This window comes from Petaurus breviceps, unplaced genomic scaffold (assembly GCF_028583685.1).
Source record: "Petaurus breviceps papuanus isolate PSGF00001 unplaced genomic scaffold, PetGlider_PUasm1.0 90881, whole genome shotgun sequence".
NCBI classification, from domain to species: Eukaryota; Metazoa; Chordata; class Mammalia; order Diprotodontia; family Petauridae; genus Petaurus; species Petaurus breviceps.
In genome coordinates, this window is record NW_027187369.1 from 2,026,112 (window position 1) to 2,041,030 (window position 14,919).

Sequence of the window (14,919 nt, forward strand, 5' to 3'; positions counted from 1 at the left end):
CAAAAAGTAACAAAGCACATAATATCTTTATATCATAATATCTATCTGAACTGTTCTAACATTTTAGTGCCAATAATAATAATTCATAATAATAGCTAACATTTATATATTGGTATGTGCCAGGCACTGTGCAGTGCTTTGTAAATATTATTTGATCCTCCCAACAACCCTGTGAGGGAGAGGCTATTATTATTTTTACAAATGAGGAAACAGGCAAATAGAATAACTTGCCCATGGTCACATAGCTAATAAGTGTCTGAGGCCATATTTGAACTCACATATTCTTAACTCCAGATGCAAGATTTTATCCACAGTACCACCCAACTGCCCAAGGGAAAAAAAATTACCACCTGACAAAGTCTAACCGAAGATTATTGCAAAAAGAGCTGTATTTAAACTTACATTTTCTCATTTTTGTGTCTAAAACCACTTATTTGGAGAACTACATTTTTTGTGCATTGGTTTTCATGTTTCTTAGGTATACAAGTATGACAAAAAAAAAAAAAGATACAGGCCAAGACATCATAGTTCAATGAAGTGAGGTATTTCAATGAATCAACCACTGGTGTTATTAAGTTATCATACTTCTGTATTTGTGATAAAATCTGAAAGAAAAAGAAAAGATGCAACTTAAAATCTAAAATGCCATCAGACATGAATAATTACTAGGATATGCCAGCAGATCAGTGGCTAAATAAAGTTACTCAATTAACAATATTTTTTAAAGTCTTTTAAAGTTTTTGTTTGTTTGTTTGTTTTTTGCTTTTTGGGAGGGCAATTGGGATTAAGTGACCCAAGGTCATATGGCTAGTAAGTGTTAAGTGTCTGAGGTCGGATTTCAACGTGGGTCCTCCTGACTCCAGGGCCAGTGTTCTATTCACTGCACCACCTAGCTGCCCCGAAAACCTTTTAAAGTTTAGATTCCCATCTTAGTTGATTTTATAGCAACCTGAGTATCATCTGTTAAGAATATTTTTATAAATCTCAAAAAGCTGGTCTTTAAGAAATTAATTTTAAAGTTGGGAATAACAAAACCTACCTACCTTCAATGAGCTATGAGGAAAAAGCTGCTTTGTAACCTTAAACCACTACAGAAATAATTATTCTAATTATAATAGTATGAATAAGCTAAACCTTACTTGAAGAACTACAAAATGGTAGCATCTCATATGAAATGTTCTAAAAAACTTCTCCACTGTGAAGGAATTAGTGCTATATTTGGGCTGCAACACAAGCATTTTCACAGAGCTGACACATAGTAGGCATGGAATAAATGTTTACTTATTGACTTTACACTCTTCATTAATCCAATTCACAACAAAAACCTTGTTATTTTCAATAATGCCATTATAAAAACAAAGTAATCAAGAATTAAATTAAAAATAGCTTTATAGTAGTATTAGTATTTATTACTAAAGTATTTGATTGCAGTATTATATTCCCATACTATTTAGTAAACAAATTATACTATCATATCCAGCCTCACTGGAAAGATTTCTGGTAAAGATACTGTCTTAATTTATATAATAATAATGTTGTAAATATAAAAAAGCTGAAAGACTAAATTTGATCTATGAAGTTAACTAATCATGATTCCAAGAGATTCATTATAAAAAATGCTATTCCTCTACAGAGAGCTGGTAAGACCTGGAATAAAAATTGATGTATATCTTGTTTTCCCTTTTTTTGAAGGGGTATATGGTTAACACAGTCATCTGTTTTGCTTTGACTACCTATTTATAACAGGATTTGTTTTTCTTGCTTTCTCAATGAGAGAAAGGAAGTATGAGGGGAAAAGGGTTGGAAATGAAAATAAAACTGAATTTTAAAATATTTTAAATTTATTGTTTAAATTAATCATTAATAGGGGCAGCCAGGTGGCACAGTGAGTAAGAGTGCCAGACCCAGGATCATTTCTGGCCTCAGATACTTGGCACCCACACAAAATAAGTGGCCATGTAACCTTGAGCAAGTTACTTAACCCCAATTGCTTAAAAAAAAAAAATTTAACCCTTAATAACTAATATTTACATAGCACTTTAAGGTTACAAAGTACTATATATGAACTACAGGGAAGAAGTGGAATTAAGGACTTTCAAGGACCATACCAAATCTTAAACATCATCTAAAATGTTTATTTAAAATGGAGATATTTATCTAAGATGTCTTTTAAAATAGAAAGATAAAAATGAAAAGTCTTTTGAATGGATTTTTACATTAACTTGGCTTAATACATACGTAATCAAACAAAATGGTTGGATTGCTGTGGCTCAATTTCCCAATTTGTCTTCCAGAAGGCTTCACATTTTCCTTTGTTAATCTCCTGGTAGAAGGGGGAAAAAGTTGCAAGGATCATTTTAAGGTAAGTATCTCTCCTATTATAAAATTCTTAGATGTTACTTTCAATACAGAAGATTTTACCAAAACACATTAAGTAACTATATGTAAATGCCCATCCTGAATTGTTTCTAGAGCAATCAGAAAACAATCTGTTAAGAATGCTCAAGATATTTAGGATGTAAATGTTACAAAAACTTTTTAAAATTTCAAAGTTAATAATTCAAAATAATCTTAATAGTTTAAAGGCTTTAATGATGTATACAGTTCCCTACACCAAAGAAACCACAGATCTATTTTTTTTCAAGTTTTCACAATTTCTCTAACCAAGGATAAGCACATAGTCTTGTTACTGACCTAAAATCTCCATTCTGCTTAACACTATAGTATGTCAGAGTCTATAAGACCTGTATAAATAATCTCTATCATTATTCAGAGTCAAAGTAAAGAAAGCAACTTATTAATTTTATTCCTTTCTCTACTCCTTGCTGATCCAACTTCCCCAAATGACAAAAGAAAAAAAAAATCCCAGAAATTTTAAAATGTTGAGTTGATAACATATAAAGAGAAATTATCACAATGGAAATAACTTCATCTTTTTATCCTAAGTAACTACAAATAAACCATATTCAACTACAAAAAAGTTCACAGTATCATACCCATGTATGATACCCAAAGTATCATCTTACTTAGATCAGATCATTAAAATCTGATTAAATTATCTAAGTCTGTATATGTCCATAAGGAGCTTATATTCTCTTGGAAAAGAACAAAACAACCCTATCAGATATATGATGCTTTGCTTTTGGCTTTCGATCAATAGCACCTGATACTTGGTAGGTACTCAGTAAATAATTGCTGAATTCAATTTTTCAATAACATTCCAGCATTTCTTTATTAGACAAACTATATTTTATATTATATATTATAGAATACATAATATATTATATATATATATTAAACAAGCTATAACTTCACATGCATACAGGGAATGTTTCTGCTTCATTGACCTGTGTCCTTTAAGTGATCAACTATGGAATTCCTAGGAAAAAAAACCTTGTCAACACAAAATTAAGCAAAGCACACATTAAAGAGTTTTAACAGATCACCTTAAAGCTTATTTCTGGTTGATTCAATTATTTTTCCTGTGAATAATTGGCAATTCAATTAAGATCACCATCTCTTCACACTTTAAACTGTCTTGCTGAATAGTCATCCATTGTAATCCTTAAAGAGCCATAGGCTCATCAGGCAAAGAATGCGCTTTAAAAAATCTCATGATTATTATCCCCACTTGACAGACAAAGAAATTGCGGCAAATAGAAATTAAGTTATCTTGACTGGGTCACAAAGTTATGTGTCTGCAGCCAAATTTTGAACTCAAATTTTTCTGACACAAATTCCAGTGCACAAGTATGTTATTATATACATAAAAATAGCATGACTGGTAGTGACTGTCCCTACATCTAAAACTGGGATGAGCATCTTTACTACAGAACTAGCAGTTCCAAGTACTATCTTCTTCAAGGATGACAATCTAAATTGACACAAACTACTGTTTAGTCTTGACTGCTGAAATGAGAGAAAACAAAACGTTCTGGTTTTCAGTCATATCCTTTCTTTGTTATCATCCCATTTGGGGTTTTCTTGGCAGAGATACTAGAGTGGTTTGCCATTTCCTTCTCCAGCTAATTTTACAGATGAAGAAACCAAGGCAAACAGGATTAAGTGACTTGCCCAGGGTCACACAGTATCTGAGGTCACATTTAAACTCGAGTCTTCCTGACTCCAGGTATGGCACTATATCTACTATACCACCTAGCTCACCCAAAACCTTTTATAGAAAACCTCTTAAAATTTTAAATGAGATTTACTAAGCAGTAAAACCTCTTAAAAAACTGAGATTCCTGCCAAGAAGGATTTTTAAATTTCCACCAAACCTTTCAACAGTAAAAAAATCTTCAAAATAAAAGCACACAGAAGACTCAGCAATCCCATTTCTCTCGGTATCTTTCAGTATCCAATAATATAGTTCATTGGACCAGGTGACAAACTCAAAAGCAACTTAAATGCTCTCTTACTATCTCAGTTATCTTTGTACTATTATCTGCTTCTATTCTGTCCTTTCCAGGAAAAGATTATTCACCTTGGCAGGCAAAACAGAAGCAAAATTAAAATTGAGTAGTTCTCCCCCCTCTCTATCACCTATTATAGTCCCATTGATTCTATGCAGCTATTCCATCCTTTCTTAGTGCTTCTAAAAGTCCCACTTTGTGCAAGAAGCCTTTCCCAATCCTCTTAAATCTTAGAGGGAAGAGATGAGCATTATCAGCCAGCATCTAACTTGTCTGTACATTCAAGTTTCCAGGTTATCTTCCCCATTAGACTGAGTTCCTTCAGAGATTGTTTCTGCTTTTCTCTGTATCCCTTGTGCTTAATTAGCATAGTTCCTGGCACTTAGTAGGGGCTTAACAAATGTTTCTTGACTTCTTTCCCCCAATGTACCTTAAAAAAAAAACTTGCTGTCCCTTGCATGCTAACCTCAACTCACTAAACTTTTGTCTTTCCTGAAGTCAGCTTTACATTCAGTACCATGCTACACTTTTGTAATCATCCTTTTACTTGAACTTGATTCCATATCCTCCAAGTCTGTTCAAAACAATTTTTATTAGATGTATAGTCTTCCTGAATATAAAATCTTAGAACAAGGTCTATTACATCATAGGTATAATATAAAAATAACTACTAGATTAACATGGTACCTAGGAACTTAAGACTCATGGACTTAAAGTTCATGCTTACCCTTAAGCTCTAATTTTACTATGATTCAACAAATATAAGAATTTTTTTAAAAAACTTACTTCATTATATATTTGGCTCTGTCTATTGTTTGAGCTTTAACTTTTACCAAAAGTGGGTGACTGTTGTAAGTTTCATTCTTCCACTGACCATACAGACGATACCTTAAAGAAGAGAGATCAGAGAAAAAAAAAGAAACATTATGTAAGATTAAAGCCAATGAATGACAAAAGTCTCATTTATATATCAGGCATGTCCCAAAACAAAAGTCTAAGTGCAGTTTTAAGCTTTAATAAATTCATAAAATATAAATGCTCCAAACTCACCAAAAAAATCATTTAAAAGTATTTAAATTTCATACTTAGTTCTGTGAATTCTGAATAATGAATTTTAATTTTGACAAGATTGAACACCTTGTCATTATGCACTGCATATGGGACAGTTTCTAGATGACATTTTCTCAAACCAATTCATCAGTAGCGGAGGTCCTATTGTTTGGTCACTTGGTCACCTAATATATCTCCATTACATTTTTTCTTATCCCATCAAAAATGCATCAAAATCTCATTCTTTAAATGATCTTAAGACTAAGATTAGAAAAGCAATCTATTCAGTAACTAAGCTACAGCTGAGGCAAGTTTTTAAAATCATCTAAAGCAATACATAAAACACTGGTTATGTCAAATTTTACCAAGACATACTGATATATTTTTTTAAATTAACGAACTTTTCAGTTTGTTTATAAATTTGTAGTATTTATAATACTATAGGTACTAACACTTTAAACTGCCCTAAGTCTACTGGAATACTCTATTAAGAGGAAGTGGTTCAAATTTTTCAGAATAAAAGCCAATCCCCAATAGCTAATTGGTCAAAGGGTATCAACAGACGCTTCTCCAGGGAAGAAAATCAAGCTATCAATAGCCATGTGAAAAAAATCCTCCAAAATTATTATTATGGAAATGAAAGCTAAAGGAACTCCAAAGGTTCTATCATACAGTCATCTGATCAGCAAAAAATCCAAATAAAAAAGGGAAATGACAAATGTTGATGAGGATGCAGGAAAACTGTTGACAGGGTAGTGAATCAAGCCATTCTGGAAGGCAATCTGATTGGATCTTAGACCAAAAAGTTACTTAACTGCACACACCCTCTGAGCAAGCAATATCATTATTAGACTTATAACTCAAAGAGATCAAAGAAAAAAAGAAAACGATCCATATGTACAAAAATAGCTCTTTTTCTGGGGGCAAAGTAGAAACTATAGGAATGTCCATCAATTGGAGAATGGCAGAACAAATTATAGCATATGAATGTAATGAAATACTATTGTAGCATAAAAAAGGGAAGACTTGTATGAACTGATGAAGAGTTAGAAGAAGAATCAATTATATTCTAACACCATTGTAAAAACAAACAACCATGAAAGACTTAAGGACTCAGATCAATATAACCATAATTAAAATAATTAAAGACTCAGATCAATATAACCATAATTTCAGAAAACCAATGATACCCACCCCTCCTCGAAAAGAAGTAATGGATTAAATATGCAGACTGATACACGTTTTTAGACATAGTCAATGAGGGAAAATTTGTTTTGCTTCCAACCTTTGTTAGAAAGGTTTTGTTTTCTTCTTAATGGGGGCAATGAGTGGGAGGGAGAGAAAATAAATGCTGTCAATGCATCAAAATTAACGGTTCAAATTCCAAAAAGTACCGATGCTTACCTGTATTGATACGGAAATGATTTAAACATTCCCCATAGTTCTTCAGACATACAAGCATTGCAATCCATCAAAGAAAGAGAAGGAAGTAGCACCTGGTCAGTAATATCCAGCAAGCAACTAAGTAAAGTTTCCTACAAAAAAAAAATTTCAACAGATCAGCTGATGGCTATTTGCCTAAACTTTTCTACAGATCAGAAACACCTATAACATATATATATATAAGAATATATTAACATGGGAAAACTATTAATGGCCAAGAGTTAATATATCTCTCCAAATGATCAATCTCTGGATCCTCAAATCTAAAAGTTCTTTCCTCAATCTCATTTTTCTTGACCTATCTGCTGCATCTGAAACCACTAAATCCTCTCTGGAAACTGTTCTTAATTCTCCTGTATGAACACTCTCAGTCTCCTCTGCTGGTTCTGAAATCATGGTTACATTCATCAGAGTTCTATACCCCACCCTCCAACTGCAGTTGATCCAAAGGCTCTATCCTGATTCTGTCTATACTCTCACTTCCTGACCTCAACTCCACCCCCTCTTCTGTCTGTTCTAAGTGTCATCTACCTCTGGAATGTATTTCCTCCTGCCTTACTCTTGCAATACACTGTTTCCTTCAAGACTGAACTAAAGCACCACCTTCTAAAAGAAGCCTATACTAATACCCAAGCTACTACTGCTCTCCCTCTCCAAATTGCCCTGTACTGTATATACTCTTATATACGTGTACATAAGTTCCTTGAGGATCCTTTCATTTTTATCTATGCATCCCCACTGCCTAGCACATAGTCAATGCTTATTAATTTAACATAGGGGAATAATTAAGATACTGTGAATTATGCCTTGCTACAAAATGAATAAAGGGGAAAAAAATCCAACTCAAAAAGTCAAGTAATTCAAATCATTTATACTCAATTTACTTAATAATATACAAGGGGGAAGAAAAACAGCTGACTGTAGAGAAATAACCAACAGTGATATTCTTTACCCACTCAGGATTAAGTATTTAAATGTAGATAAGACCAAAAAAAGTGATTTGATTTAAAGTCAGACCAATCTAAGATGATTATTAAAGAAAGTATGTATTATGTTGAACTGCCCATTATCTCTACTAGTATTCCAAAGTCTAAGTGCAGCTAGAAAATAGAAACAATCTTGATAACTGGCAGTAATCATTTTACTTTATATTCCAGACATATAGGGTAAGAAAAGCCAAATCTCATGTAGAGAAATTTGATTATACCAGCTTATTCCAATTTAAGCAAACCTGATGCAGAAAAATACTGGTTTAGACAAAAGCAAAGCTAAAAGGAGATTCATCTTCTTTACAATCTCACTTAACTGGTCAAAATGTGTTTAAATATGTTTCTTTATGCTAAACAGTTACAAAAAAATTTGCAGGAGGAAGCTTAAGGAGAAAATAAAAGGTTAATAATTAACTTCCATATTGAAAGACCTAGATAAATGAGGCTAGTTATATAAATCCTTAAATAATCTAAGCCCCAAAAAGAGGTGTTAGGGTTATTATAAAGTTGAACCCTAGAGAGTTGATGCTGTTAGTAATTCCTGCCCAAATTCCCACATGGCAATAAGGTAAAGGAATAAGGAGGCAAGAGAGCAAGACATTGTGTTACTCTGAATTTGAGTTACAGTTAGATCCCAGATACAGGCCACTAGGTGGCAGAGGACAGAGTGCCAGGCCTGGAGTTAAGAACACTCATCTTTCTGAGTTGCTATCTGGCCTTGGAAACTTACTAGCTGTGTGTTACTTAACCCTGTTTGCCTCAGTTTCTTCATCTGGAAAATGAGATGGAGAAAGAAATGGCAAATCATAGGGGCTCAGCAAGTAAGAGCACCGGCTCCAGTGTCGGAATGACCTGGGGATTGAATCCTGGGCTCAGATACTTAGCACTACACCCAGAAATAACAGGCCATGTAACCTTGAGCAAGTTACTTAAGCCCGACTGCTTTAAAAAAAAAAAAAAAAAGTATTTTTTAACAAGGAATGCTGCTTTAATCACTCTGCCCTTCACAACCTCGTAGAATGGGGATGTTAATGAGGACGTTAATCTGAAAAAACTTAATTTGTAGGCTCTTCCAAAAACAGTGCTTTTTAAGTAGTGATAAAATATTATGAAGCATTTTCTTACATATGGCTATAACTGGCTCACAATAAAAATTTTCTGTATACTGCTGTGCCTAATAAAATATTAGATGTCATGTTTTCCTAGACTCTTACCATTCTGTCTTTTTCTTCTGGTTTATTTCCATCAACCTGAAACTAAAAACATGTACACAAAATTAAAATTAAGCATAAATTGTTTTCTCTTAACTATGTCATGATTTGTTCTTCTTAAAGACAGTATATTAAGTTAGCCAATGCCCTGAAATATATGCTTTCTTTATTCTTTACATATATACCAAAAGGAATTAAGAACACCCAGTTAAATGAGTACAAGTGAAAAATTCTTTGAATTAGAAATTCCTAAATAAGACATGATAATGGCAATATTAACAATTCTTCCCAGGAAGCAATGAAATTGGGTTACATCTCATGGTTACATTTCTTATTTACCTCTATTAATATTCTATTTCAAATACCCCATTTTTAAAATAAAAACATTTCAAAAAACATTTCTAAACTTCACCATACTGAAATAATCAAAATCTAAGGAAAAGTTGTAGTAGCCAGAAAAATAATATCCGGCTTCCATGTTGTTTTCCTCCAAAAAGATGAAAAGATGAAAGGGAGTATGATAATCACATTAATATTAAATGACAGAAACCAAATCTGAGGAAATCATATGCAACTAACTACAAGAATCCTAAATGGGAAAAAAAAAATGGATGGAAAAAGCCAGAAAGAAAGTAAGTGCCCATTGACAAAGTAATGGCTAAACTGTGATCCATGTCAAGGAATATTATTGTACCATAAGAAAACATAAACATGAGTAATTCAGAGAAATATAGTAAGATTTGTGACCTGATTCAGCTGCAAGAAAACAACCAAGAGAAAAAAATACACAACTACTATAACAATAGAAATGAAAAAAGGCAGCTGAATTCATATTAAAGGCAATGACTAACACTTATTTGAGAGAACAGATGATGAAAACACTACAAAATGACTTGACACCATGTCATATGTCCCAAAAGTTTTAAGAAACTCTTCCTAGAGATGGAGATAACTAAGTATACCTCAATGGCCTAGAAACTCAGCTACTTAAACTGCATGGAAAATTCTAGACTTGCCAGAGCAGCTAGGTGGTGCAGTGAATAGAGCATTGGCACTGGAGTCAGAAGGATCTGAGTTCAAAGTTCCCCTTTGACCCAGCAATACCACTTCTAGGGTTGTATCCCAAAGAGATCATAGAAGTGGGAAGAAGACCCATCTGTACAAAAATATTTTATATAGCAGCTCTTTTTGTGGTGGCAAAGAATTGGAAATTAAGGGGGTGCCCATCAATTGGGGAATGGCTGAACAAGTTGTGGTATATGCACGTTATGGAATACTATTGTGCTATAATAAACGAGGAGCAGACGGTCTTCATATTTACCTGGAGAGGCTTATACAAACTGAAGCTGAGTGAGAAGAGTAGAACCAGGAGAAATTTGTACACAATTACAGAAACAACGTATGTGTGATGACCAACTTTGATAGACTGGACTCTTCTCAGCAATCCAGGGTTATGTCAACCCTGAAAGACTCATGATGGAGAGACATCCAAAGAAAGAACTGAGATTGAACGCAGATTGAAGCAAACTACCTGCCCTTTTTTGTTTTCTTGTTTGGTTTTGTTTCCTCTTTCCCATTCTTCATTCCATCTGATACAATCCTTCTTTATAACCTGACTAATGCCTAATGTGAAAGTATTTGCAGATACTATACTTGATTGTATGCTGCCATGGGGGGGGGGGGGAGAAAACTTGAAGCTCAAGGAATTGTGGAAATGAATCTTGTAAACTGAAAGTAAACAAATTAATAAAGACCAAAAAATTAAAAAAAAAATTTTTTTAAGTTCGTGGGTTAAGAAACCCTAGGTTAGAGATAGTGTAAATAGCCAATGAGCTAGAAGTGTGGTCAGGAAAATTCAAATGCAAATCCAGTCTTAGGTTTACTTAGCTATGTGACCCTAGGCAAATCATTTAACCACTGCCTCAGTTTCCTCACCTATAAAATGACAATAACACCCACCTCTCAGGGTTATTGTGAGAATCAAATGAGGTATGTGTAAAGTTCTTAGCACACTGCCTGACATAATAGGCACAATATAAATGCTAAAAATGGTGATAAATGATTAACAAACGTATCAAAATCTTGTCAACTCAGTGTCAAATTATGTACAAATGACTGCAGCCAACAGAATAAAGTCTTTAAATAGTTTTTAAATAAAAGTTTTAAGATTTATTGTATATATCACTAAACTACTTTACACTGTCCAGGCACACACAACCATATACTTGGATGATATGTCAGTTGGTTTTACTTAACAGTTTTTCTCTACAATGAGAGAAGGGTCTATGAGAGGGGAAAGGTACAAAAAAAAACTTTGTTTCATGGACACCCACAAAATTGGAAAGTAAAGAAAAAAGTCTGGAGCAGCTAGGTGGCGCAGTGAGTAAAGCGCTGGCCTCGTAGTCAGGAAGACCTCGTAGTCAGGAAGAACTGAGTTCAGTTCCGGCCTCAGACACTTAACACACACACACGCAAAACTAGCCATGTAACCTTGGGCAAGTTACTTAACCCCAATTGCCCTCCAAAAGGCAAAAAAAAAAGAAAAAAGTCTAAAATGTAGATCCTGTATTTCTAAAGCTTAAAGACAAAAACAATGACAAATCATATGCATAAATGAATGAAACTCAGTTCTGAACAAATGGAACATCACCATCAAGATATCTGGGAAATATTTAATTCTGTATTAAGTAATTTAGGTTAATGCTCCTATCAGAAAATGTTTACTAGTATGCTGAAGGCAAAAAAGGGTTTTTTTTGTAAAGCCTTCTCCAAAGAAGGAAAAGCATCAATACACATGATTTCTCATAAAATAAAACCCAGGACTTTACTAATATTTCCTCAAGTGGGTATTTTACAGAGAAATAAATTCAAGACTCCCCTAAATGTGATTTGCGCAACGCAGGAAAAATGCTTAAGTGACCAAGATATTTAAGTTACTGCCCCAAAAAGTTCCAAAACATTTTTCTAGTGCAGAGGTCTCCCAACCTCTGGTGTTTGCAAGATCAAAACAATTTTCATAATTAAATACTGAGACTTTTTTTTCCTTTTTCACAGGGTAGAAGGTTCAATGGAGGTAAAAGGATGACTTTGAAGGGCAAAAAATCAATTACATGTTTTTTGCAGCTCCATCCAGATGAAGATAACCAACAGCACAGAAAGGATTTCACATTGAGGTTGGACAGGGTATGGGAGGTGCAAAGCAGAAATTTAAAGACTATAAGAAGATAAGGGAATTTCAGCATCCAAAGGAAATGAAGCATTTGTGGATGATGGCAAGAAGCAATCTAATTCCCCTACCTCAACCAGTCAATCAGGAGAATGAATGAACCCAGAAGACAGTAGGAATGGGAAAGGAAAAAATTTTATATGTTGTCTATGGAACAGGCACTCAAGAAAACACGGTAGAAGTGGTGAATAGCTTTAGGGTGGTACACTGGGGGTGGTGTTTGGTTGAGGGGAATGGGAGTAAGAGATTAGAGTATAGTTTCCAGAAATAGTTAAACTTTTTGGTCTCAGGACTCCTTTACGCTTAGAAATTACTGAGGGCCCTCTCTCCAAATAGTTTTTGTTTATGTTGATTATATTTATCAGTATTTACCTATTAGAAATTAAAATTTCTTAATATTATTATGAAAATAATTTTGACCTCTCAAACTCCCTGAAAGTAGGTCAGAAACACCCAAACCACATTTTGATGAGCACTACTACTCTAAACCTTTTGGAAATAATGAAAAATTATATTTTAACTCCTAAATGTGCAAAACTAATAACACAAATTTCTTGTTTGGGATTTTTGTACTTTTATTTACTCTACTCTCTTAAAACAACACCAAGACAGAGAGCATTTTAGTAATAAAATGATCACATATGATCATGTATTTTGAACTTTAACTTAAAGAGTTCATTTTTGGAATTAGATTATGTTGCTAATTAACAAATTATGGCATTAATATTATATGTTCTAAGAGTAGCTAGGAACTGCTTTAGCATTCACCTTGCACAGAACAAAATTATATTTGCCATGACATTTCTGTGAAGCATATTTTAAGTCATGGTGACAAGTCAAATATAAAGTAGATTTTGGAGCTTTCCTAAATATAATGTGATATAGCTCTAAGAACAGCCCAGGCTAGGCATGCTTCATTCTCGTCCCAGAAGTGCTTCTGACTTTTTAAGGACTTAAAAAATGACTCAGCTGCCTTCTCACTCTGGAACTTTCCTCCAAGACTGTGGTCTCTTCTATTATACCAGCCCTTTCTCCAATTAGTGAGCTCTTTCCAAGTACACCATTCTGGAGATAGGCACAGGCCAGCTATCCTTCATTCACCTCCTAGCTGTGTTTCTGACTCCTAGAGTTTATCAGGATACCATAGTGCAGCTACTGTCTCTCCCCAGATCTTCCTTTTATGTTGTCTTTATGTTGGCTAGAATGTAAGCTCCTTCAGGACAGGGAATCTCTATTTTTGCTTTTATTTTCATCCACAGAACTTGATAACGTGCTTGGAACACAGTAAGCACTTAATAAATGTTTGTGACCTACCTACTAGAGAACCTAAAGATTTTGCTGGAAGACACTCCTCCCATGTCCATGTACTCTCTCCTTACCTCTCTGTCATATAACTTGTCTCTTCCTTCAAGGCACAGCTCAAAAACCACCTTCAGCTGTAGATATTTATATGTTTAACTGTCTCCTCCAATAGAATGTAAGCTCCTTTCACGTAAATATTATTTCATTCTCTGTCCTTGTACCTAAGTACCTGGAATAGTGTTTAGAACTTAATAGGGGTTTAATTAAATGTTTGTTGAATGACTGATTGATGTCTAAGCCGAAAGTCCCATGATACATCACTTGCAAACTCAAAGCAGAAACCAAGCTGGAAAACAAGAGTTCAGTATCATTCTATGAATGAGGCAATTAATGAAACAAAAAATTTGAACTGGATACATATGAAAGAACAGTTCTACTAAGGCAAGCTATAGTATTTTCAAAAGTCGAGGAGTAAAGTTGTGAGAAGTTGTAACTGAGACCAACCTTGGTCTCCTGATTCCCAGGTCCAATGCTTAATTCAACAACACCACCTTTGCTTTAGTGCAAGAGTTCTTCATCTGGGGTCCATGGACATCCACTGATAAGATTTCCAGGGCGGAAGGGAGTTCAAGAGAACTTGGATGGCAGAAAAATTATTTCTTTATTACAATATAATTTGCTTCCTTCCTACTCCTATGTGTTTTGTTTTATACATATTTTTCTTATTAGTCCAAAAATTGCACTAAACTGTCAAAGGGGTGCAGGACACCAAAAAAGGTTAAGATTCTTTTCTTTAGAGGCAGGGCCTTTGATCTTAAAGAGTTTGAGCTGTACTTTAAGAACCAAAAAACACTGTGTGGACACCATATACATCTACTTTTTAAAAAAAAATTTACCAAGAGAATACAGAAATGAGATGAGAAAGCCTTATTTTCTGTAATTCATTTTTGACTCAAACTAATACACCAGTATAAATACTTAATGAATAAAATGATTTGTCACCCATCACTCATTTAGTGAATTGGATACCGATACCAGATGGGTTTATCAAGCCAACTAATAGCCAGGCTCATCTGATCATACTCAATTTGTTTTAAAACATGTGTGATTATATTTTTTTCTATAAAATGTTCTTCAGATGAGATTCAAACTATTAAAATTAAAGAAAATCACTTCTTTAAAAAAAAAAACCTCATTCAAAACTTTTCCAGCTTTAATTAAGGATAATTTAACTAATATGTAATTATTTACATATAATTACATATGATTTAATACATAATTTTAAA

At 33.8% G+C, this 14,919-nt stretch overlaps 1 protein-coding gene across 10 annotated transcripts in view; it reads right to left on the reverse strand.

Moving 5' to 3' along the window:
- THOC2 (THO complex subunit 2) overlaps window positions 1-14,919 on the reverse strand; it is a 95,091-nt gene that overhangs the window by 44,160 nt on the left and 36,012 nt on the right. For all 10 annotated transcript variants that reach the window (XM_069074035.1, XM_069074034.1, XM_069074033.1 and 7 more), the window contains exons 13-17: window positions 9,109-9,150; window positions 6,867-6,997; window positions 5,199-5,300; window positions 2,239-2,323; window positions 512-605 (exon numbers count right to left, since the gene is read on the reverse strand). In XM_069074035.1, the coding sequence (XP_068930136.1) occupies window positions 512-605; window positions 2,239-2,323; window positions 5,199-5,300; window positions 6,867-6,997; window positions 9,109-9,150 (454 nt within the window). The remainder of the gene's footprint in view (window positions 1-511; window positions 606-2,238; window positions 2,324-5,198; window positions 5,301-6,866; window positions 6,998-9,108; window positions 9,151-14,919) is intronic.